At 43.7% G+C, this 24,826-nt stretch overlaps 1 protein-coding gene across 3 annotated transcripts; it reads right to left on the bottom strand.

Annotated features, from left to right (window-relative positions):
* Window positions 1-12,018: 12,018 nt before the first annotated feature.
* On the bottom strand, window positions 12,019-18,680 carry LOC138764820 (oocyte zinc finger protein XlCOF6.1-like). Of its 3 annotated transcripts, XM_069941140.1 has the most exons (3): window positions 18,566-18,680; window positions 17,841-17,993; window positions 12,019-13,100 (listed from the first exon to the last, which is right to left on the bottom strand). In XM_069941140.1, the coding sequence occupies exon 3, from the start codon at window positions 13,056-13,058 to the stop codon at window positions 12,288-12,290; it is 771 nt and encodes a 256-aa protein (XP_069797241.1). In that variant the 5' UTR covers window positions 13,059-13,100; window positions 17,841-17,993; window positions 18,566-18,680; the 3' UTR covers window positions 12,019-12,287. The 3 variants fall into 3 exon arrangements, with proteins under 3 accessions (XP_069797241.1, XP_069797239.1, XP_069797240.1); XM_069941138.1 differs by lacking the exon at window positions 18,566-18,680 and having other exon boundaries at window positions 17,841-18,321; XM_069941139.1 differs by lacking the exon at window positions 18,566-18,680 and having other exon boundaries at window positions 17,845-18,321.
* Window positions 18,681-24,826: the final 6,146 nt, after the last annotated feature.

Below are 24,826 nucleotides of genomic sequence, written 5' to 3'. Positions count from 1 at the left end.
GAGGGGTAGAGGGAGATAGAAGTAGAGAGATGAAAGTAGAGAGAAAGATACAAGAGATACAGGGATGAGACAATTGGTGCTGGGAGGGTCCCTGTTCCCTAGACACCACTCATTGGATATTACCCTGTAGGAACAATAGTGACCGGAGGTTGACGGTCTGTTGGTCTTTGTTGCGAGAAGGTTTTTAATGGAATTTAATGTGGACAAATGTGAGGTTTTGCACTTTGGGAGAACCAACGTAAGTCATACACTCTTAACGATAAGGCACTGAGGAGTGCAGTAGAACAGAGGGATCTGGGAATACAGATATACATAATTCCTGAAAGTGGGAAAGTCACAGGTAGATCGGGTTGTAAATAGGGCTTTTGGTACATTGGCCCTCATAAATCAAAGTATTGAGTACAGGAGTTGGGATGTTATTGTAATGTTGAACAAGACATTGGTGAGGCCAAATGTGTAGGATTGCATGTAGTTTTAAATTTAAATGTTGACTTACAGCACAGTAACAGGCCCTTCCAGCCTATGAGCCTGCACCGCCCAACTCTCCAATCTACAACACCCACACATTTTGAAAGGTAGGAGGAAACCCACACAGACATGGGGAGAACATACAAACTCTTATGGAGGGCTATGGTCCAATGCAAGCCAGTGGGACTAGATAGAATAATGTATGGCACAGACTAGATGGAGTGAAAGGCCTGTTTCTGTATTCTCTAGTTGTGATTTGAATCCAAGAGTTGAGACATTTTGCTCCAATGATCCAGGGTTCTGCGGAGAGCACACTTGGAATACTGGGGACAGGTCCGATCTCCCCACCTTAGGGGGAATTTACCTGTGTGAGGGTGAGTGCAGCTAAGGTTCACCAGATTGATTCCCAGGATGGAGGGGGTGTACCATGATAAGAGGTGAAGCAGACTCGAATTATCTTCTCTGAACTACAGGTGATCTCACTGAGATGTTTAAACTCCTGTTGGGAGATGTGCAGGAGGGGTGCTGGTCTCAAACCAGGCTCCGAGTGAGTGGAAAATGGTTCAAGTGAGAGATGGGGAGACATTTCTTCATGAAGGGGGTGAAGAAATCTTTGAAATGCTCTCTCCCAGACTCTGGAAGCTCCATCACTGAGTGGATTCAGGACAAGGATTGCTGCGTTTTAGGATATTGAATGAATCAAATGTGGATTTTGTGAAGAGGGTTGGGGGAAGGAAATGGAGAGGTGTGTGTGTGTTTCTGTGGTTCCCAGGCCTGTGCTGAAAAAGTATGTGTGTTTATTGCAGAGACAGTATTTTTTTCTGTATTTGGGCACTCACGTGTGAGAGAGGCGGGTGGACTGGGAGATGAAGTACAAAGAACTCTGCACATTCCAGAGACACAGATGTCCAAAGTCCAGAAAACAGCCAAGGGTGACAGGCTGGGACCAAATCCAGGGGTTTGGGGAGTTTATATATAGAATAACAGATCCCTGGGAGCAGATTATGGACTGGGATCTAATCTAGGGGTTTTGAGAGAGGTTTCTATATAGAATAACAGATCCTGGGTATCTCCGGAGTGAGGGGCAAGCGTGAGGGTAAGGGGTGCGGGGGAGGGAAGAGAGAAAGCTTAAAGGGAGAGAGAGGCAGTTGGGGGAGGGAGGGGGAGAGAGACACAGTGAGGGAGAGAGGGCTTGAGGGAGAGAGAGGGGGAGAGGGAGAGTGAGGGAGATAGAAGGGAGAAGAGAGTGAGAGAGAGAGAGGGGACAAGAGCATAGAGCTATCAATTAGACCCGACAGACCAGGTTGAGATTAACAGGCTTTAATCGCTATAAACCTAAGCCATATCTCACATGCTATTGGCCCAATTCCAAGGCAGTATTGAGAGAGATGATTGGGCGGTACCACCTTTATTAGGGATCCTGAGGGGGAGAGGTTACAGTATCAAGGTCAGGCCAATCTGTACAATGCATGTATTACAGTGTTCCACCTCAGAGAGGAAGAGGGACAGAGAGGGGATGAGGGACAAGGAGAGCAAGGGAGAGTGAGAAAATTTGATACTCTCCGGGTTGATTGTGGAAGGGGATGTCTTATGAGGATGGATTGAGTAACCTGGGACAATACTCATTGGAATTTAGATGAGGGAGCTCTTAGAACTATAAAACTCTGCAGCACAGAACAGGCTCTCCATCTATCTATTCCGTATAATTCCACCTAGTCCTATCAACCTGCAGCCCTCCTATCCAATCTTCTAAATGTGGAAATCAAACCCGCATTCACCACTTCAGCTGGCAGCTCATTCCATACTCTAACCACTATGCACGAAGAAGTTCCCCCTGAACATGTCACCTTTCATCATTAATGCTAGTTCGTCTCAGCAGAAAAAGCCTGCTTGCATTTACACTGTCTATACCCTCATAATTTTGTATACATCTATCAAATCTCCCCTTTATTGTCCAGACAATAAAGTCCTTACTTGTTTGACCTTTCCCTGTAACTCAGTTCAAGTACTGCAGCATCCTGGAGAGTTCAGTCATTTTCATTTTCTCATTGCTACAGTCTGAAATTCACACATGCTTAAAAGGGCATTAATCATACTGGTCCCCAAGAAGAGAAGAGCAGCTGTGATGAAATGCTTTGAGAGGTTGGTCATGGCCAGAATTAATTCGTAACTAAGTAAAGACCTGGTCCCACTGAAATTTGACTACTGGCACAATAGCTCCACAGCAGATGCAATCTCACTGGGACTCCACTCACCTGGACAACAGCAACATGTACACTAGGTTAGCTTTCATTTAGGGTTTTTAGACTGCAGACATGTAACAGCACAATCAATGAAATTTAGACATGGCCAGTCTAAAAAGGCAAGTGCAGGAATTTTTAGTCAATTCCTGCACCGTGATTTATCCTGCAGGACCCAACTAATTTTTGGGGAAGCCTGCAGTCTAAATCGCACTACAAAACTCACCGCACGAATTTGACATCCAGCTGATGACTTGGCCACATTACTGCATGTAAAAGCACTGGGACTAATGCACAGTGTGCAGTGTAAATGACCACAAGGTAATTATGTTAAATTTTTCACAGATTTTTCCGACATTGCTGTCTTAAAAACACTACTGATTACAGTTCAGCACTCCAACACTATCACTCCCTCAGTACTTGTCAGCAAGCTTCAAAACATAGGCCTCTGCATCTTCTTCTGAAACTGGATCCTTGACATGCTCATCGGAAGACCAGTCAGTGTGAATTGTCTCCTCCTCACTAACAATCAGCACAGGCACACCTGAAAGTGTGTGCTTAGCCTTTTGCTTTTCTCACTCTTGTGTGGCAGGCACAATTCAAATGCCATCTACAAACTTGCCGATGACACCATGGCCATCAGCAGAATCATGGTCAGAGATGTGGAAGCATACAGAAGTGAGATAGATCAGCGAGTTGAGTTGTGTCACAACAACATTTCACTCAACATTAGGAAAACTAAGGAACAGGAAATTGAAACCAGATCACAAACCAGTCCTCATGGAGGACTCAGCAGTGGAAAGAGTATAGAACATCAAATTCCTGGGTGTCAGCTTCTCTGAAGATCTATCCTGGGGCCTCCATGTTGAGGCAAGCATTAAGAATGCTCGCTAGTGGCTGTACTTCATGAGCAGTTTGAGGAGATTTGGTAGGTCACCAAAGATTTGCAAATTTCTACAGGTGTACCATGGAGAACATTCTGACTGGTTGCATCACTGTCTGGTATGGAGGTCCCTAAGCACATGACAGGAAAAAACTACAGAGATGTGAACTCAGCCAGTGCCATCAAGGGCATCAATCTTCACTCCATTGAGGACATCTACAAGAGGAGATGTCTTAAGAAAGCAGCCTCTATCTCAAGGACCCCATCATACAGGCAATGCCCTCTTCATATTGCTACCATCAGGAGGGAGGTACAGGAGCCTGAAGACGAACATCCAAACAGTACAAAACAGCTTCTTCCCCTTCACCGTCAGGTTTCTGAATGGACCATGAACCACAGACACTACCTCACTTTTTCTCTTCTTTATGCACAAATTTATTTTACAAAAATGTAATTTATAGCAATTTTTGCCCCTGTAATGCTGCCGCAAAACAACAAATTTCATGACACATGTTCATGACAATAACTTATGATTCTGATTTCCTTGTAAATCTTCTCTGCTCTCTTTCAATCTTTTTGATATCTTTCCTGAGGGCACTCTGATGGAGACAGAAAATTATGAAAGGAATAGATAAAATAGCAGGGAGGTTGTTTCCACTGGGAGGTGAGACTAGGGGACACAGCTTCAAGATTTGGTGAAGGAGATTTAGGATGGAAAAGAGGAACTGCTTATCGCAAAGTAGAGAATCTGTGGAATGCAATGGAGGCTGGTGTATTGAATGTATTCATTACACAGGTGGATTTAATTTAGAAGTATCAGGGAAAATTAAGGGTGATTGAGAACTGTTCACAGCCAGTTCAGCCATGATTTTAATGAGAGGCTGATTTCAGGTTGGCTGTGGGATGAAGTAACAGTGCATGTTACTTGCTCCTGCTTACTTTTCATTTTCCTCCACTTTTCTTTTTCAATATTTTTATTAACATTGAAATTTCACATCCAAAAATACAAAGTACATACAGATATATTGTTAAAAGTCAAAAAGATACATTACACTTAAATCATATAATTTCATCCAAGAAACTCCACGTTTTAAACAAACAGATTAATATTGTATTGATATGATTAAGATGAGGGAATATTTTCTGAATATAAGAAGGAAAATCTAAACCCACTACCAAGAAAGAAGCTGTTTGGCCAAAAAAAATAAAGACAGAATTCTTATCAGAGAGATAAAATTACCTCATTAGTCAACATTTCTACCTTCATAACAAATCAAAGATTATAAAAGTAATTCAAAAAGTGTCCCCACAGTGCTTGAAAATTTGAATTCAAATTGGAAATTGAGCATCTAATCTTCTCTTAAGTTTAAGCATGACATGACGATATGTAACCATTGAACGTGATTAGACGGGATAACGACCCCCCCATCTCAGCAACACTGCCTGACTTAGCTAATAGGAAAAATAAAAGCTAATGCACGTAACTCAGATGTTGTTAATGTTATGTCACTCTTTCCAACAATACCAAATAAAGCAGTTAAGGGATTAGGTTTAAAATTAACTTAAAAAAGTGCAGAGAAAGTTTGGAATAATTTGTTCCAATATTTCTCAAGACTGGCATGTCCAGAACATATGAATTAGTGAAGCATCTCCATTATTGCATTTCTCACAAGGAGATATATCTGCATAAAAACGAAATAATTTGACTTTGGACATGTGAGCCCTATGGACTACTTTAAATTGTAGGAGGGAGTGGTGGGCATATAAAGAAGAGACATTAACCAATTTGAAAATTACATTCCAAGTGTCATCAGGAATTAAAAGCTGTAGATCCTGTTCCCAGGCTTTTTAAAATGTTATCTGAGGGAGCCTCTCTTATTCCCAGCAAAATATCATAAATGTTAGATATTGAAACATTATAGAAAGGTTATAAATTAAAAATTACATCAATTAAATTCTTATTAGTCCTCTTAGGAAATGTATATAATTGAGATTGAAAAAATTTCTAATCTGTAGATAACAAAAAATAGACCATATTTAACTGAAAGTTGTTCAAAGGAAGCAAGACTCCCTCAACAAGTAAAATTTTAAAACATTTAATGCCCAATCTATACAATTCTTTAAACATTACATCAATCATGTAAGGAAGGTTTACAGAAATAATTAGAAAAAATAGTTCTATAGAGAGAAAATCTCATTAAACCAAAATGTTTACTAAACTGTATCCAGATCCTTAAAGTATGTTTAACCACCAGATTATTAGTTAATTTATTTAAAGATATAGGAAGTGAAGATCCAAGAAGAGAAATGAGAGAAAAGTTTGTAATAGAATTAGATTCCAAAGAGATCCATATTGGACATCCTTCACAATTAATATAACCAGAATTTAAGGTTTCATCTATTGACTGCACAATAATAAAACCTAAAGTTTGGCAAGGCTACACCTCCATTTTTAAAAAAGTTTTTGTAAATGGACTTTATTTAGGCGAAGATGTTTATTCTTCCATATTATAAGATAATATTGAATCAAGGGAATCAAAAAAAGACAGGAATAAAAACAGGCAAAGCCTGAAAAAGGTATAAACATTTAGGTAATATATTCATTTTTATAGAGTTGATTTGACCAACCAATGATAAAGAAAGGGGTAACCAATTTGATAGCACCCTTTTCACGTGTTTGATTAAGGTGAGAGAATTTTTTCTGAATAAGGTTTTATGGCTTTTAGTGATTGATACACCCAAATAGGTAAATTGATTTCTTACAATTTTAAAAGGAAGATTAGTATTTATTGGTGCCAAATTACTCAAAGGAATAAGTTCATTTATGAAATTTTAACTCATAACCTGAAAAATGACTGACATGAGAAATTAAAGAAAGCATAAAAGGCAATGAGATCTGAAGATTAGAAATAAAAAGCAATAAATCACCAGCATAAAGTGAAACTTTGTGGGCTGTGCCCTTTCTTAAAATGCCAGTAATATCATTATATTCTCGAAAAGCATTAGCTAAGGGTTCTAAAACCAGGTCAAAAAGCAATGGATTTAGAGGGTATCCCTGTTTGGTTCCATGCTGAAGTTTGAATGGTTTAGAAATCTGAAAATTAGTAAGAACACAGGCAGAAGGGCATAAATAAAACAACTTAATCCATTCCTCCACTATCACCAAGAATTGCTTTACAATGTTTACAAGGAGAGCTAAATTAGGGGAAAACAAAGAAATTATGATAAGCTTAACTATGGAGACCATCACGGACCAGCTTAAGCAATTGTTGACAGAAGTTTTTAAAGTTAAACTTGAAAAGATTCATTCAGTAGGTCAAGAATATGGTGAATGGTTGTCATCTATTGAGCTCAACTTAAACAAATTGAGTGACCATGTTAAAGAATTAGAAGATGTATGCTCCAGTCTAACTAACACCAATTTGAAGTTAATAATGAGGGTCATTGATGTGTAAAGCAGGAGCAGAAGGAAAAATATACACATTCTGGGCTTGTCTGAAAGAGGGCAGCTGATGAAATTTTTTTGTGGAGCTGCTCTGCGAGGTGTTTGGGAGAGATCTGCTCACATCACCGCCTGAGATTGATAGAGCTCATCGTTCCTTTGTATCCATGGGTCAGAAACTGTGCTCTGTCATTCTCAGATTAAATCACTACCAATCTGAGGATCTTTTGATCTGTGAAGCTCGACGAAGAGGGAAGCTTGAATATCGTGGCTAACTGATCAGGATCATGGAGGATTATTGCCCTGAAGTAATGAATTGACCTACAGAGAAGTTATGTCCGTACTGTATCATTGGAATTTTAAACCTTCATTGATAAACCCTGCTTGACTCCACATTACACTTTCTGAAGGTCGTAAGAAGTGGTTGAGTTCAGCGGATGAGGCTCAGAAGTATAATGATGATCTTCCCTCTGCATCGTGACCTGCATTAACTGTATAACTGAGTCTGATGCTTTTAAAGTTTCTAGCATTTACTATATAAAGTCCTTTGGATGAAGATAGTTTTGAATGCTGAGAAAGCATTTGATCAGGTGGAGTGGGGGTATTTATTTACTAGCTTAAAAAAAATGTAATTTTGGACCATGCTTTATTACATGGATTAAATTACTGTATTCGTGCCCTACTACTTCAATTCTTACTAACTCAATTGTCTCAGCCTTTCAATTTGCAAAGGGGCACCTGTTAAGGATGCCCCTCAAGTCCAATACATTTTGATCTGGTTATAGAGCCATTAGCAATAGCATTTTGGGAGTGTCAAGATATCTCTGGGATTTGGAGGAAGGCAATTGAATATAAAGTCTCTCTGATACCTCCCTTCCCCATAAGTTGTAACAACTCTCTCAGTTTAGTCAGTTTTCAGGCTAAAACTTAAATGTACATAAAAGTTAACTTCCTTTGATTGCATCTGCTTCAGTGTACACTAGTTCTCCTTTTAAGATTGTGAGAAACCAATTAATTTATCTTGATATCATAGTTACTAAAAGTCATAAACATCTTTTCAAAGAAAATGTTCTTATAAAGCATGTGAAACCATCTTTCATACATTGTCTCCCCTGTCTATAACATTGGTTGGATGTATTCATTCTATTAAAATGAATATTCTACCACATTTTTATATCTTTTTTTGATCGATACCAATTTTTATTCCTAAATTGTTTTTGGACTCACTTGATTTGGCTATATCATCTTATATTTGGAAGGGTAAGCACCTCATCTAAATAAAGTTCATTTACAAAAATTATAAAGGAATGGAAGCATGGCACTACCCAACTTTAGGTTTTATTATTGGGCGGTCAATATTCGTAACCTCACGTTTTGATAATATTTTCATAACTAAGTCGATCATGGGTTACAATGGAGCTTAACTTTGCTACAAAATTTTCCATTCCAGCTCTTCTTGGATCTTCACTCCCTTTTTCTTTAGGTAAGTCATTTGACAATCCGGTTGACAGAGACTCTGAGAGTATGGGTTCAGATCAAGAAGCATTTTGGATTTCATTCTTTTTCTTTCAGATCCGATTTTGTTCAATCACCTTTTCCAACCAGCTTTGTAAGATTCTGCATTACAAATTTGACACAGAAAGGGTACTGAACGTTTCAGAGATTTTTTTTGATAATAGTTTTGCATCATTTCAACACTCTCTGAGAAGTACAATTTACCAAAAACTCATTTTTTTTAGATATTTGCAGATCAGGCATTTTCTTCAATTTCGAATACCTGATTTTCCGAGGGCATCACATGTGAACGTCATGGATATGTTTTTTAGTTTACAAACTTCGCACAAAAATTTAATATCCTTCATTTATAATGAAATGGCTGACCTAAGGTATGCCCTGATATTTAAAATTAAAATTGCTTGGGAACAGGATTTAAATTTGTCTATATTGAAAGAGATCTGGGATTCAATTTTTAGGTTAGTCAATACTACATTGTTATGTGACCAGCACTGTTTATTACAACTTAAAGTTGGACATAGGGCCCATATTTCCAAAGCCAAATGATCTTGCTTCTATCCAGAGCTTAATTTGTGTTGTGATAAATACAAGAGAGATGAGGCCTCATATGTTTTGGTCCTGTCCCAGCCTTGAAAAGTACTGCAAGGAGGTTTTCCAAACTTTATCTTTAATCTTTGATATAAAGTTAGAACTGAATTCTTTGGTAACTCTTTTTGATACAACAGGAGAAGATGTTTTGTTGACTCCAAATAAATGTTGCATCTTGTCTTTTACTTCTCTTTCAGCTACTCAGGTGGAAGGATACCATCCTGCCTACTCAAGCTCAATGCCTGAAAGATATGGTGTTTTGTTTAAATTTAGAAAAGATTCGATATTCAATTAATAATTTTAGCTTAAGATTCCAAGTGTTGTGGGGACCATGTTTGAATTATTATCACAACCTTTAGATATAATTTAGAATCTGAGTTTTGTTGTCTTTTTTCATTTCACTTTTAACAGTGAAGTTTATTGTTTTTCTTTCATGCAACTTTGTTAGGGGGATCGGGTTTTGATTAATTTTTTTGTCTTTGTATATTTACTTTAGTTATATTATTACAGATGCGAAGTAATATGTTTGCATCCATATGAACTATGTACTGGTTTGGATTTTTTTGTGTATAAAATCAATAAAAATATTTTTAAAAAAGAAGCTTGAAGGGCCAGAGGAATTTCAATGGGTTGGATGACCTCCTGCTCCAGCTTCTGCTGTTCTTATGAGACAGTAGACTGAGGATGGAGACAAAGAGAGGGAATGAGTCAGAGGGATATAAAAGGAGTTGAGTGTGAATGTGAGAGGCAGAGGGAGGGATAGAAGAAAGGTCAGTGAGGAAGAGGAGAGAATGAAGGGAGAGAGGATTAAGGGGAAAGTACAGGAAAGGAGGGATGGAGGAGGAGGAATGTGGGAGAGAGATGGAGAGATGGTTGGAGAGGAGAGAAAGGGGGTTTAGGGAGAACAGGGAAAGAGTGAGGGAATAGCAGAAGGTGGGAAGTATCAGAGGGGGAGGGGTAGCAATTGAGGGACTGGGTGAGGAGAGCAAGAGGAGGGTTGGAGGATTGAACAGATGGATGTGGGAGTGAGTGAAATAATGGGTTATTGGGAAGATAGGAAGGGATAGGCTGGGAGAGTGACAATGGATGGGGTGGGGAGAGAGAGAGAATATGGGGAGGGCATCAGAGGCAGCGTAATCTTGGGTGTGTGCTCCAGAGGTTCCCTCATCTCTTTGTGCAATGGGGAGAGCAGTTGCTCAGGGGGAGTGTGGTCCTCACTTGTGATTCATCCACCAGCAACCTAGCCTCCACATTCAGTTGGTGGAAGGTGGACTTGGGCAGGAACTACATCCTCAACACCTCACGCCCTGAGTAGAGGGGGAGCTTAATCCTGGGTCTAATCTGAGCCTTGGGAGTGTGGGACAGGACGGTGTAAAGGGAGCCTCCCCCAGGCTGATCTGAAGGCAGTTCCTTGGGGAACACTGATTCTCCAGAATCTCTCAGCAGACAGTGTTGGTCTGTACCACTGCATTGCCTCCAATGTGCTAGGTTCACACAGAAGTTCCATCATGCTGATAAATTTAAAATTTTATTTACAGCACAATAGAAGCCAATTCTGGATATTTAAACTCATGCCACCCAACTATATCAAAATCCTACAACCTTGTACATTTTGAAAATTAGGAAGAAGCTGGAGCACTTGAAGGATTCTCATTCAGACACAGTGATGGGGGCATGGAAGGTAGAACTTTGGTGGGGGAGGATAGGAGCGGGACCCTGGTGAAGGAGAATGTACAAAGGAGATTTGAACCTGGGTTGCTGGCACCGAAATAGCATTACACTAACTGCTACACCAACTGTGACGCCTTTGCAAGTCCAGAGGGAAGAAGAGTGGTTCAGTGGAGGTAAGTGGGAAGTGATAGGTCTGGGGAGAATGTGGGAGGAGTGGGAAGAGGATGGGTTGGAGGGGGAGTGTGAGTTGGAGGGGGAGTGTGGGTTGGAGGGGGACTGTGGGTTGGAGGGGGACTGTGGGTTGGAGGGGAGTAGAATTGAGTGGGAAGTGGTGGGGTATGGGGGTTGTGAGGGGAGTGTGGCAGTGGGGAGGGGATAAGTGGGATCCAGAATGAGTGTGAGGGGTGGAAAGAGTGGTGTGAGTTTGGTAGAGTAAGGTGGAGGTGGTGAAGAGGTGGAGTCTGAGGTGAGTATGGGTGGTAGGGAGAGTGGGAAGGGGTGGTGTCTGGGAGGAGTGTTGGGGAGGGGGAGGGAGTATGAGGGTGGAGGGAGGTGGGATTGTGAGTATGCGTCTGGTGGAGTCTGGGGATGTGAGAAGGGGTGGGGTCTGAGTGGACTGTGGGGAGTAGGAAAAGGGTGGGGTCAGAGGGGAGTGAGAAGGGATGGGGTGGGCACGTGGGATGGGGTGAGATCTGGAGGCATTGGGGTTGGTGGGAGATAGCAAGGGGTGGACTACATGGGAAATATGGGATGTAGGAGTGTTAGAAGGGGGGGATCCTGGGGGAGTGGGAATGGTGGGATCTGGGGAGAGTGTTGGGAGTGGGAAGGGGGATTTATAGGTGATGGGAGTATGGGAGGCAGGTTGATGGGGGAATGAGAGGTAGGGCCAAGGGGGAATGGGAGGCAGGGCCATGGGGGGGAATGGGAGGCAGGGCCATGGGGGGGAATGGGAGGCAGGGCCATGGGGGGAAATGGGAGGCAGGGCCATGGGGGGGGGGAATGGGAGGCAGGGCCATGGGGGGGAATGGGAGGCAGGGCCATGGGGTGATGACAGATCAGGCGATGGGGGAATGGAAGGCAGGGCGATGGGGGGATGACAGATCAGGCGATGGGAAGATGGGAGAGTGATGGGGACATGGAAGGTAGAACTTTGGTGGGGAGGGGTAGGAGGGGGACCCTGGTGAAGGAGCAGAGACTCAAGGACGCTGCAGTTCTGACATTCACACACTTTATTGCAGAAGTCATGTACGATGTTCCCTAGTGAGTATGGGGGCAGGGTGGGAGTGGGAGGCAGGCATCTCTTCACTTTTGCGGGAGGGATACAAACAGAAAACAGCACTGGCAGGTGGTGGGTAGCTTTGGGCGTCTCCCCCTCTCTCTGGAGTTGGGGGAGGGGAAACACCTCTAATCTGCAGAAGTTCGCTCTCAGGTGGGTGGGGCTTTCCCTCTCCAGTGGCGGTACGGGTAGCAGGGCTCGTTCTCACCGGTGCGAACGTTGGTGATTGGCGAGGTGACTGGTGCGGGCAAAGGTCTTGCCGCATATGCCACAGATGAGTGGGCTGGCCGCGGCGGGCTCGTGGGTGCGCTGGTGGCGCCGCAGCTTGCCAGCGGTGTAGAAGCGCTTGGTGCAGGCGGGGCAGGGGTAGGGGCGCTCGCCGGTGTGGATTTGCCGGTGAACACCCAGTTTTCCGGCGGTGTAGAAGCGCTTGGCACAGTCGGGGCAGGGGTAGGGGCGCTCGCCGGAGTGGGTGCGGGCGTGGCGGTTGAGCTCGCTGGCAGTGTGGAAGCGTTTGGAGCAGTAGGAGCAGGGGTAGGGGCGCTCGCCGGAGTGGTATCGCCGGTGCACCTCCAGAACGGCCAGCCGGCAGAAGCGCTTGCCGCAGGCGGCACACTGGAAGGGGCGCTCGCCAGCGTGCGCCCGTTGGTGCCGCAGCAGGTCGCCGGTCACGCAGAAGCGGCGTGGGCAGGTGCTGCACTCCAGCGGTCGCTGACCCCGGTACCGCTGGTGGCGGCGTAGGTTGCTGGCGCGGTTGAAGCAGTTGCCGCACACGGCGCATTCGAAGGGTCGCTCGCCCGTGTGGACGCGCAGGTGGCGCTCCAGGTGTGAGCGACAGGTGAAGCCCCTGGCACAGACGGCACAGTGGCAGGGAGGGGGCACCGCGCCGGAAACCACGTTCGGCTGTCCCTCCCCCACGCCGACAGCCACACCTGGCGGCTCCTCAAAATCCCGCGTTGGGTCCTCCTGCTCCATCCCGTTCGTTCCACAGACACACCTGCACCGAGCTCCAAACCCCTGCACCAGGAGAGAGAGAGAAACGCTGTCAGACTCTGAGGGACAGAAGCCAGGGTGGCAGACACCATCAGATTGGGGGGGGGGGGGGGGGGTGGTGCGGGCCAACAAGAGAGAGTATGGGCAACAGGAGAACGAGAGAGGGACGAGTCTCCTACTGGCACAGCATGGGGTTGGTTGCTGAAGGCACCGCTCCGATCTTTTAAAATTTTTTGCACTTATAAATAACCATTTTACTTCTAACTTGAGCAAAAATGAGTTTTTGTTTTATGGGTTACGATCTCTGAGAGGATGACGACTAGAAATGGAAACCCTTTTGTGGAAGGTAAAAACGGGAAGAAAGATGAAGATCCTAAGGAACCCTCATCAGCGTTTGAAGCCATTATCCAGGCTACGTTCTTAAGGGGGACTTTGAACGCTTTGATGGAAGATTAGCCGATCTGGAAACAGGAGTCGGAGTTCTCGATGTCAGGCTGAACCATGTTGAGAAGAAATTAATCGAAGTGACAGCTGCGATGGAAAAATATAAACAAAAGCCTATCGACTTGGAAAGCAGAAGTCAAAGACAGAACGGGCGTATTTTTGGATTTCCTGAAGACACAAACTGAGGATTTGATTACATTCTTTACTAATATGTTGGCTGAGATGTTCCAGAGTGTTTTGAAGAAACCCCCGCTCCGGAATCGAGCGCACCGAGTTTTAATAAGGAAACCTGGTGAAGCTAGGCCTCGTCCAGTGATTCTTTGTTTCATTACTTTCAAACCAAAGAAGCTACTATTCGGGAAGCTGGCAAGCGTGGGAAAATTCGTTTTGTGGAAGATTACTCTCAAGAGGTTCCTGCCGAGAGAGCTCAATGTCTGAGCTTTAGAGTAAGCAATATCGACCCTGTCTTTGCTATCCAGCACGTCTGAAGATCTTTCCGAAGGATAATTCCCCTAAGTGGTTTGTTTCTTCTGATGATGCATGGAAATTTCTGCAAGGAATTACTTCGCAATCAACACAAACACTTTAACCTGGCTGTGTGGTTAATGCAGCTGAAGAAATCTCATGCTGAAATATGGTAACTGTTTGATTTGAGCTGCTTGAAGATGTAATTTTTCTTTTCTTCCTTTTTTAAAAAAAATATAGATTTAGTCAAATTAATGAAAATTAAAAAAAAATGATTTAACAGGTTTTGTTTTTTTCTAACTTTGCAGTTAGTTTTCTTTTGTTTCTTTGTTTAGTTTATTTTTTTATTGAACCTGATTTAAATGCAGTAAACTTTGATTAAATTTTTAGTTTTGATTTTTATCCATTTGTTCGATTATGGTTTATTTTACTCAACTTTATTTGATGAATTCAAAATGTATTTTTTTCATCATCTTGTTTTTTAGACAGCCTGTTTTGTCTTACTGCTGCGGGAACAAAGATGAGTTTTAATATAGGGGTCCTGCCAGTTGGAAGCGTGGATTGAGGGTAGCACGCTGGCCTTCTCCAAGAGTATTTTTTCAGGGCTTGTTGGGGGGTGGGGCCATTTAAAGATTTAGTTTCACTGGGCAGCCTTGAGAAGATGTTGCTATTTGCATTGTTTCAATGTTCTGGTCTAAGCCACCGTTTGCTATCTCCTTTTAAATGTGGTCTGTGCGTGTGCATTAAATGTTATTTTACAGCTATTAAAATCATTTAAAATATGGATGTAAAGGCTAATAATTTGGTTTCTTTTAATATTAATGGCTGGAATCACCCAGTTGAATGTAAAAAGGTTTTTAAAATGTTTAACATCTTCCATGCTGATATTATTTTTGCACAAGAGACTCACATTCATAAAGAAGATGAGCTTTGTTTTTTTAAAGTTTTTGGAAGGGTTTGCAATTTCACTCTTCATCTCAGTCTAAAATTAGAGATGTATCAATTTTTATTGGCTCTAATGTTCCCTTTGTACATTTTAATACAATCCCAGATGCTACTGGTAGATTTTTAATAGTTATGGGTGTACTGTCGCACTGATTAATATGTATGCTCCAAATGTTGATGATCCTGAATTTTTTAGGTGGATGTTTGCTTCCCTGCCAAGTTTGAAGGAATACATGGTGCTTATGGGTGGAGACGTGAACTGCTCCCGTAACCCATTAACCCATAACCATTTACGGAGCAGAAACAGGCCATGTCGGCCTTTCAAGTCCGCACCGGTTCACTAGAACAACTCCACTAGCTCTAACCTTCCGCTCACCTCCACGTGATGTTCAGGTTGAAATTTTTTGATGCATTGATAAACATATCCAGATCTCGGTTTTGCCAAGAACCTAAATTTGTTTACCCTCTCCACCTCTGATTCCCCCAGTGATCTGGCTTTCCTTTCTGAAGTCAGTTGACAGGTATTCTTCAAATCTGATGCTGCCTAATAAATCTGCTACCTTTATCAATTTTTCTTGGTTAGATGGTGGACTTATTGATATACGCCATTTTATACATCCTAATGATAAAGTTTTCTTTTGTTTTATATTCCAGGATTGATTTTTTTTTGTTGATAATCGATCAGTTCCCTTGGTGATGGATTTTACCTATGGTGCAATTGCTGTTTCTGATCATCTGCCTTTGAAACTCTCTTTTACACTCTTTGATGTCACTTGCAGAGCCCAGCAGTGGTGGTTTAATTAGACTTTACTTCATGATGAAGAATTTATACACTTTATTAAGGTGCAAATCTTTTATTTTTTTCTTAACGAATTTAATTGAGGAAATGCCAAGTTTAACAGTCTGGGATACGTTTAAGGCAGTGGTTCTCAACCATTTTTCTTACCACTTTAAGTAATCCCTATGCCATTGGTGCTCTGTGATTAGTATCTGAGTGGAAAGGGAAGGGTGAGAATCATTGCTCTAGACCCAATTGTTACTGAAATATTTTGCTTGAGAAACATTGTCATTGGCCCATTTCCTTTGGACTTGTACAACAGTGCACATTATGAGTCAATGAGTTACGATTAAAATAGTGATTTTCAAACTTTTTCTTTCCACCCACATATCACCTTAAGCAATCCCTTACTAATCACAAAGCACAGATGGAATAGGGAATACATAAATTGTTATCTGAGTGGAAAGAAAAAGTTTGAGAACCACTGGTTTAAGGCACATCTTCAGGGACAAATAATTTCCTATTCAGCTGGGTCAAGAAAAATGTACAAAGGAGGAATTATTACTACTGAAGAATAGGATTAAAGAAATGTATAGAGTATGTTCAAGGATGCCTAATGCCGATCTTTAAAGGTAGAACTTCAAACGCAACATGAACATATCCTATTGAAAGCCAACTTTTAAACTTAAAAATATTACTTACATGGGGATAAATCAGGAAAATTGTTAGCTAGTCAGTTAAAATCAGCTATGACCAAAAGAAATATTACTAAAATTTGTAAAAAAGACAATAACTCTGTGTTTGATCAAGATCAAATTAATAAGACATTTCAGGAATTCTAATTTATATAAATCTGATTTACCTGACGATTCTGTCTCTATAGATGGATTCCTGCAAAGGTTGAATATCCCTAAAAAATTTCTCCTAATTATCAACTTTTATTGAAGTTCCAATTTCAGAGATGGAAATTTTTAAAGCAATTTCTTCCCTTCAGTCTGGGAAAGTGCCAGGTCAGGATGGTTATACTGCTGAGTTTTTAAAAAAATGTTTTGCTGATTTTAGTCTTTTTAGAACCTTGCCTCTGACATTTTATGAAGTATCAATTTCTTTAATTCCTAAAAAGGAAAAGGTTCTTTCTGATTGTTGATTCTAAAATTCTTTCCAAGATTTTAGCTAAAACATTGGAAAATATTCTTCCTCAGATTATCTCTATAGACCAAACAGAATTTATAAAGAATCAATATTCACACTTTAATATCCTTAGATTAATGAATATAATTTATTCCCCTCACTTAAAAATCTAGAATGTGTAGTGTTGTGAGATGCAGAAAAGGCTTTTGATAGAGTTGAATGGAAATATCTGTTTGAAGTTTTGAAAAGATTTAATTTTGGCCCTGGTTTTATCACTTGGATTAACTTGATTTATCAATAGAAACATAGAAGATAGGAGCAGGAGTAGGTCATTCGACCCTTCGAGCCTGCTCCGCCATTCAAGGGGGGAAAGTTGAAGGGAAACTTCTTCACACAGAGTGGTGTGAGTGTGGAACAAGCTCCAATCGCTGCTGTAATTACAAATAATGAAATATCTTCACCTGTTAGGTTATTTTGAGGAACTAGACAGGGTTGTCCTCTTAGCCTTTACTACTTAATTTATCTTTGGAACTCCCAAGCAAAAGTATTTCGGGATTCCAGTGACATTAGGGGAATTAATAGAGGAGATGAAATTCATGAAGTATCTTTATATGCAAATAATCTTTTAGTATAATTTCAGATCCTGAGAAATCTATTCCTCCAATATTGTCTTTGATTTCCCAATTTGGTAGTTTCTCCGGACATAAATTTAATCTTTTTAAGGGTGAATTATTCCCAATAAACATGCATGTACCTGTTTATAATTATACAACTTTCAGAGTGGTTAAAGATAATTTTATTGATCTTGGGGTTAAAATTAAATTTTTTCCTTTGATAGATTATGTGAAACAATCCCTTTCTAAATGGTCTCCATCGGCTTTATCTTAAATAGATCGTATTAATACTATTAAGATGATAATTTAGTTGAGGAGGGGGAGGGGGAGGGAGAAGTTGGGGAGTAGTTTGGTGGGGAGGGGGGAGTGAAAGAGGCTTCAATATACCTGCCTTTGTGAGGCTGTTCCCACTCCAGTGAGAGGGGTTGGGAAGCTCCTTCTCTCTGCTAGAGTTTGTCACTCTGTCTCTGCAACACCTGTGTCCACCTGCTTGATCTTCAGCAGGGTCCTGACATCAGGACCAGTGCAGTCATCTGCTGCCTGGAGAGGGGGGGACGACAACAGGGCATTAGTGGCAGTACCTCCAATGCCAGATGCGAGTAGTGGGGGTGGACAAAGAGAGGGTGAGGGAGAGAGAGGGGAGGGAGGGAGGGGGAGTGAGAGGGGAGGATAGGGGGAGAGGCGAGGAGAGAAGGAAAAAGAGAGATAGTGGAGCAGATAGGGGATAAGGGTGGTCTCAAGGGGAAGAGGGAGTGCCCAAGGGTGAGAGGGCGCCCGAGGCGGAGGGAGAGCCTGTCGGGGCGAGTTAGCGCCTGAGGGGAGAGGGAGCGCGCGCTTGACGGAAACGGTTGAAGGAGAGCGGGTGAAAGGGAGGAGCCTCGGCGCGTGACGCGGGAGGAACAGACGAGGCTCGCGTCCGTGTTTGGGGGGGGGGGGGCGTCCGCGCGGCTGGGAGAGGGTATTGCAGCGCGCGCGGGTCGGGTGGGGAAAGGCAGGGTAGGATGCGCGTGCTGTGCCGTGCAGTGCAGGCGTGCAGCTGGTGCCCCTGCAATGCGGACGTTGCGCGTGGAGCGGTGTTGGTGGCGGGCGGGCGGGGTCAGTGTGAGACTTACCACCCCCCGCGCGACGCCTTCAGTCCGCGGGCGGGCACTGTTCACGCTGCCATGGCTGCTCCTGCGCCGCCTCCCTCTCTCCTCTCAGCTTTTATTTTCCACGCAGTGCCCACCCTTGCAAAATGGTCCCGGCCCAGAGTGGGGGGAGAAAAACCTGCAAATGGCTGCGTGCATCAACAGTGAACGCAAGGCCCATTCAGATGATAGGGGACTTGCGCCACCGGGCGGCATTGTGGGAAGTACAGGCCTCCATTGCTCCAAATGCCCTTAACCCGCCCTTTTTCAGAGCCAGGACATCTTTCATCAGGATTTCATTCAAACGAAAAACTATATAATTTCAGATTCTCGACCTTAGAATCAAATGTTAGGCATCTGTGTGGTACTGCATTTTGGAAGGACAAACCAAGAAAGGACATACCGTTAAATGGTAGTGCACTGAGGAATACAGTAGAACAGCAGGACCTGGGAATACAGATGCATAATTCCCTGAAAGTGGCATCACAGGTGGATAGGGTTATAAAGAGAGCTTTTGGCACATTGGCCTTCATAAATCAAAGGACTGAGTGCAGGAGTTGGGATGTTATGACAAAGTTGTATAAGACATTGGTGAGGCCAGCTTTGGAAGTATTGTGTGCAGTTTTCGTCACCTAACTACTGGAATGAGAGCAATAAGATAGAAAGAGGGCAGAGATGATTTACTAGGATGTTGCCCAGACTTCAGGAACTGAGTTACAGGGAAAGATTAAACAGGTTAGGACTTTATTCTCTGGAGCATAGAAGAATGAGGGTAGATTTGATGGAGGTAGTTAAAATTATGAAGGGGACAGACAGAGTAAATGTAGATAGGCTTTTTCCACTGAGGGTAGGTGAGATACAAACCAGAGGACATGGGTTAAGAGCGAAGGGAAACTTCTTCACACAGAGTGGTGTGAGTGTGGAACAAGCTTCCAGCTGAAGTGGTGAACGCGGGCTCAGTTTTAACATTTAAGAGGAATTTGGTCGGGTGCATGGATGGGAAAGGTATAGAGGGCGATGGACTGGATGCAGGTCAGTGGGACAAGGCAAAATAAATGGTTTGGCGCAGAACTAGAAGGGCCTGTTTCTGTGCTATAATGTTCTATGTATCATTTTCTTTTTTGTTTGGTTTATTTATTTTGCAGCATCTAGGCATCACTGTTAAGAACAATATTTAATGCACATCCCCCAATGCACTTGAGAAGATGGGGGTGGGGTGCCCTCTTGACCTACTGCAGTCCTTCTGGTGAAGGTGCTCCGGAGTGCCGTGGGGGAGAGAGCTCATTGATTCAGACCTGGTGTCGAAGGACCAGCAAGATATTTCCCAGTCAGGATTGTGTGTACTGGACTGAAATCTGGCAGTGGTGAAGACTGGGTTTGAGGAGTCTGTTGGAATTGTCTGGGTGAGTGACTGCAGTGCATTTTGTGGATGATAACCCCTTTTACAGTGGGGGGGGGGGGAACAAATGTAAAGACAGAGAATCTCCATCTTTAAATCACTTTATTTACCTCCAGAAAAGGTCCAAAGGAGGACTGATTGGTTGAACTCACTTCACCTTCCATCCGCCTTGGGGTGTGGGGTGTCGCTCTACCTCCTCTGTAAAAGGAATGCCGCTGAATGCAACTCCAAAGAGGGCCCCGGAGCACGAATTTCTAAAAGCCCATATGGTTAATGGGGACTATTAAGTTGTGCAGTAGATCTTCCTTAGTCCTAAGACTGCTTGCACAGATCTCCACTAGTGCTCTTACCTGCTCTTCGGTCGCCATTTGGGGCCGCTTTCCCTTTTCAGCATGTATATTTGATGTCACAGTGATGGGTGGGTGCAACTGCACCACTCACCCTGCTTCCCTCAGCTCCAAACTCAGTCCTTGCATAAAGGGAGAGAGATCTGCATCGTAGGTTGTCACCATAAAAGGTAAATTTGCCTTTTCTTTTTAAACTTGAGCAGGCTGTAATGTGGGGTTCGGTTTAAAAAGGGCTACCGTGTTCTGGTGGTGGGGGTAGAGTGTATTTTGTGGAAGGGAGGGAGGCAATGTGAGCCAATTGAGCGGCCACTTTGACCTGGCTGGGGTTCTTGAATGTTGTTGGGGATGCACTCACCCAGGCAGGTGGAGAGTATTCCTCCCCAACTGAAACTCATGGGTGGGGAAAGGCCATGGTAGGGTGAGGAGGTGATTCACTCCCCACAGGACCCCAGGCCTTGGAGATGAGGGGACACCCCACAAGACCCCCAGCCTCTGGCCTGTTCCTCTGGATGTAGTGCAGTTGTGACTAGTCCATTCTAGTGTCTGTCAGTGGTGGCCCCAGGATGTGGATGGTGGGGACTGGGTGATGTCAGGGGGAAAGGATCAGACTCTGTCTTGCTGGAGATGGTCAGTGCCTAGCACATGTGTGGTGTGACTGTCGCCCGTCTCTGATCAGCCCGTGCCTGGATGTTATCTAGGGCTCGCTACATGCATGCATGGGCTGCTTTGCCATTATTTTATCCCCCCACCATGTGTCTCCCCAAGGCCTCTTTTCCGAGGTGAACAACCCTATAATCTCCAATTCCTTCTCAAAGCAACGACATTCCAGTCCTGGTGAAGCCCGGTAAATCCCCCCACCCCACATCCTCTCGGTGTGATCCTGCCCCTTGTGGGGGGGGGAGGGGGCTGATGACAAGAATTGCCCCCAGTGTCAGGCTGAGCGCCTGACTTCTGATGGACACTTTCGAGGGAGGGGTGTCTAATCCACAGAGCTTAGATGTGAAGTGAGTGGGTCCCGAGAGGCATTTTCTCCACACAAAGCGTGGAGGGTCTGTGGAACGAGCAGCCAGATGGAGGGACAGGCAGTATTAAGACAATAGACAATAGGTGCTGGAGTAGGCCAATTGGCCCTTCAAGCCAGCCCTGTTATTTTATCGGATCATGGCTGATCTTTCCCTTTCAATAACCAATCCCAGCCTTATCCCATAACCCTTAACTCCCCTGCCCACAAGAGTCTTATCCAACTCTCTAAAAACTATCCAACGAATCCGCCCCCACTACCCTGTGTAGTAATGTATTCCACAGACCCACATCTCTCTGGGTAAAAAAAAAATCCTCCTCGTTTCTGTGTTAAATGGCCTTCCCTATATTCTTAAACCATGCCCTCTAGTCCTAGTCTCACCCATCATTGGGAAAGTGCTCTGATTTCACCCTGTCAAGCCCTTTGATAATCCTAAATACCTCAATCATGTCTCCCCTCTTCCTTCTAAATTCCATCGCATATAATCCAAGTCTTTCTAATCTATCCGCGTATGACAATCCTGCCATCCCGGGAACTAACCTTGTAAACCTGCGTTGCACTCCCTCTATAGCAAGTATGTCCTTTCTCAAATATGGGGACCAGAACTGGATATAATACTCCAGGTGAGGTCTCACCAGGGCCCTGTACAACTGCAGGAGGGCTTCTCTACTCCTATAGTCCAATCTCCTCTTTATGAAAGCTAACATGCCGTTCACCTTCTTCACCGCATGCTGAACCTGCATGCTAGTTTTCAATGACTGGTGAACAAGTCCCTTTGCATTACCCCACTCCCTAGCTAAACACCATTTAAATAATATTCTGCTCTCTTGTTTCTCCCTCCAAAATGGACAACCTCGCATTTACTCACATTAAACTTCATCTGCCATCTTTCCGCCCATGCCCCTAAACTATCCAAGTCCTCTTGCAATTTCCTGACATCATCCTCCCTCTTTACACTACCTATGTCCTCAAAACATTCCAGGAGGTTAGTGAAGTGCCAGTTGATGAAGTAGACAAAGATGATGAGGTCAAACAATAATCATGGCTTTTATTAGCAGAAACTCATGGTACAATAATGAAGGACAATAGGTGCGTACACAGTTATATCCAAGGGGAGTGTCCTTAACAGTAGGGATAATGCACAGCCAATGTTAGTAAAGCAAGGTTCGCCAGAGGGGAGACAGGTAGCTTGGCAGACATTCACCACAGTCTCCCCCCAGCAGAAGAAGGGTTAAAATCAGAACGACAGCTGCTAGGAAAGACTGAAGCAAGCAATACATGGATACCATGTTTGGCATTGAGAATACTCTAACAGCTAAAATATGCCAGTATCTAGCAAGCAATAATGAGATGTTTTATGAATATGTCAGCCTATCAGGTTATTTACGAATTCTGGTGCTTCTTCTCCAAACAGATGGCTCCTTTGCAACCTTGGCAACTGGTGCAATTCCTGGGTCTGTAGTGTGGGAAGGACTGACTTCTTGACCTGCTCCAGAATCGCCTGGGTGAGGCAGTGGAGCCTCAGCATGGTCATCTGAAAGCTTACTAGGGGTCACAGGCTGGGTGGGGTGAGCCCATCTCTCAGGCTCACTCTGAGTAGGGGTGTGAGGAAGGGGCGAACCAGGCAAGGCCAGATCTCTTAGAGGTACAGTGTCAGTACTCCCATCTGGGAATTTAACATGAGCGTAGTTGACAAAGGAGGAAAAACCCAACACCTAACCCCAACCAACCAATTTTCCCTTGCAACCGCTGCAACCGTGCCTGCCTGTCCCGCATCGGACTTGTCAGTCACCAATGAGCCTGCAGCAGACGTGGACATACCCCTCCAAAAATCTTCATCCGCGAAGCCAGGCCAAAGAAAAGAAAGAAAAATAAAGAGTTGGTATGCAGTAGCTGAACTGGTTGGACTAGGGGGGTCTGTTTTACGCGCCGGAGCGTGGCTCTTCAGCAGCACGGTTCCAGGCTCAGGTAAACAGGCTGGCCAGTCCATCACAGTTCCTGATTTCCTAGGAAAGACAAACATATGTTCATGAGGTGTTTAATTTGTTGCAGTTCACAATAAAGACCAAATAGAATGTAGTGTCTCAGGCAGCACCTCCTGCCACCGGGTAACAGGGTAACCTTGTGTTTTTAAAGCAAGTTTAACAGTCTTCCAGACTGTAGCATTAGCCCTTTCAACCTGCCCATTGCCCTGTGGGTTGTAGCTCGTTGTACGGCTGGTGGCAATCCTCTTCCGTAGCAGGGCTTGCCACAGTTCAGCGCTCATGAATTCTGAGCCCCTATCGGTATGAATGTAATTGGGAAAACCAAAAATGCTGAAAATTCTGTCAAGTGACTTAATGACGAGATGTCAGGGTAGGGTATTGCAAAGGGAAACCTGGAATATTCAATTACAGTAAGGAAATATACATTTTTGTTGTTGGAAGGTAACAGCCCATTAAAATCTAAGCTAATCCTCTCAGAAGGTCGGGTTGCCTCGATGAGAGTGGCCTCTGGATCTTTGAAGTATTGCAGTTTGCATTCTGTGCAAACGGGACAGCTTTTAGTCAGTTTCCTGACTTCTTCCAGAGAGTAAGGAAAGTTGTTAGCCATTATGTAGTGGAAGAACCTCGTGACACCTGGGTGGCACAGTCTGCTATGGATCTCTTTTAGCCCCTCCAGCTGAGCACCAGCAGCAGATCGTGACAATGCGTCAGAGGGATCATTTAACCTGCCCGGTCTGTACTGGATCTCATAATTATAAGTTGAGAGTTCTATTCACCAGCGTGCCATCTTATCGTTCTTGATTTTACTTTTGTGTTTAGTACTGAACATGTCGGCTACAGATTTCTGATCAGTGAGAAGAGTAAATTTTCTGCCAGCTAGAAAGTGTCTCCAGTATCGAACGGCTTCAATAATAGCCTGGACCTATTTTTCAATGGCAGGATGTTTAAGTTCAGTTCTGCGTAATGTGCGGGAGAAGAATGCCACAGGTCTGCCCTTTTGATTAAGGGTTCCTGCCAAGGCACAATCTGAGGCATCAGTTTCCACTTGGAATTGGACATCCTCGTCAATGGACGAGAGTGCAGCTTTGGCAATATCAGCTTTAATTCTCTCGAAAGCCTTCAAGGCCATTGGAGAGAGAGGAAAAGATTTAGTGTCAAACAGAGGGCGTGCCTTTGTGGTGTAGTCCCAAACCCATTTGCAGTTGTAGGAAAAGAATCCCATACACCTTGTAAGGGTTTTTTGCTGAGTCTCGGGGAGCCTCAGACTCAGCACTCCTGGATGTTTCCTTTTCAGTTTCTAGCATTTCACTGGACTGCATGGCACTTCTCAGTATTTTGACTAGAGTGACTGCCCGGTCGTAGGTTAAGGGCTCCGTCTCCAGAAGCCTCTGTCGGATGTAACTGGAGTCAATCCCGTTGACAAAAGCATCCAGCTTCAAGGCATTGCGGTGTTGCACATCGACTGTGCTGACATCACATTCGTTTGCCAGCGAA

Source organism: Narcine bancroftii, chromosome 5, assembly GCF_036971445.1.
Source record: "Narcine bancroftii isolate sNarBan1 chromosome 5, sNarBan1.hap1, whole genome shotgun sequence".
In the NCBI taxonomy this organism is placed as follows: domain Eukaryota; kingdom Metazoa; phylum Chordata; class Chondrichthyes; order Torpediniformes; family Narcinidae; genus Narcine; species Narcine bancroftii.
Note: the sequence above shows the minus strand (reverse complement) of the source record. Positions and strands in the feature narration are given on the sequence as shown.

What these genes read in the sequence shown, in the direction of transcription:
- LOC138764820 (XM_069941140.1), bottom strand. Translation starts at nt 13,058, where the DNA reads ATGGAGCAGGAGGACCCAACGCGGGATTTTGAGGAGCCGCCAGGTGTG.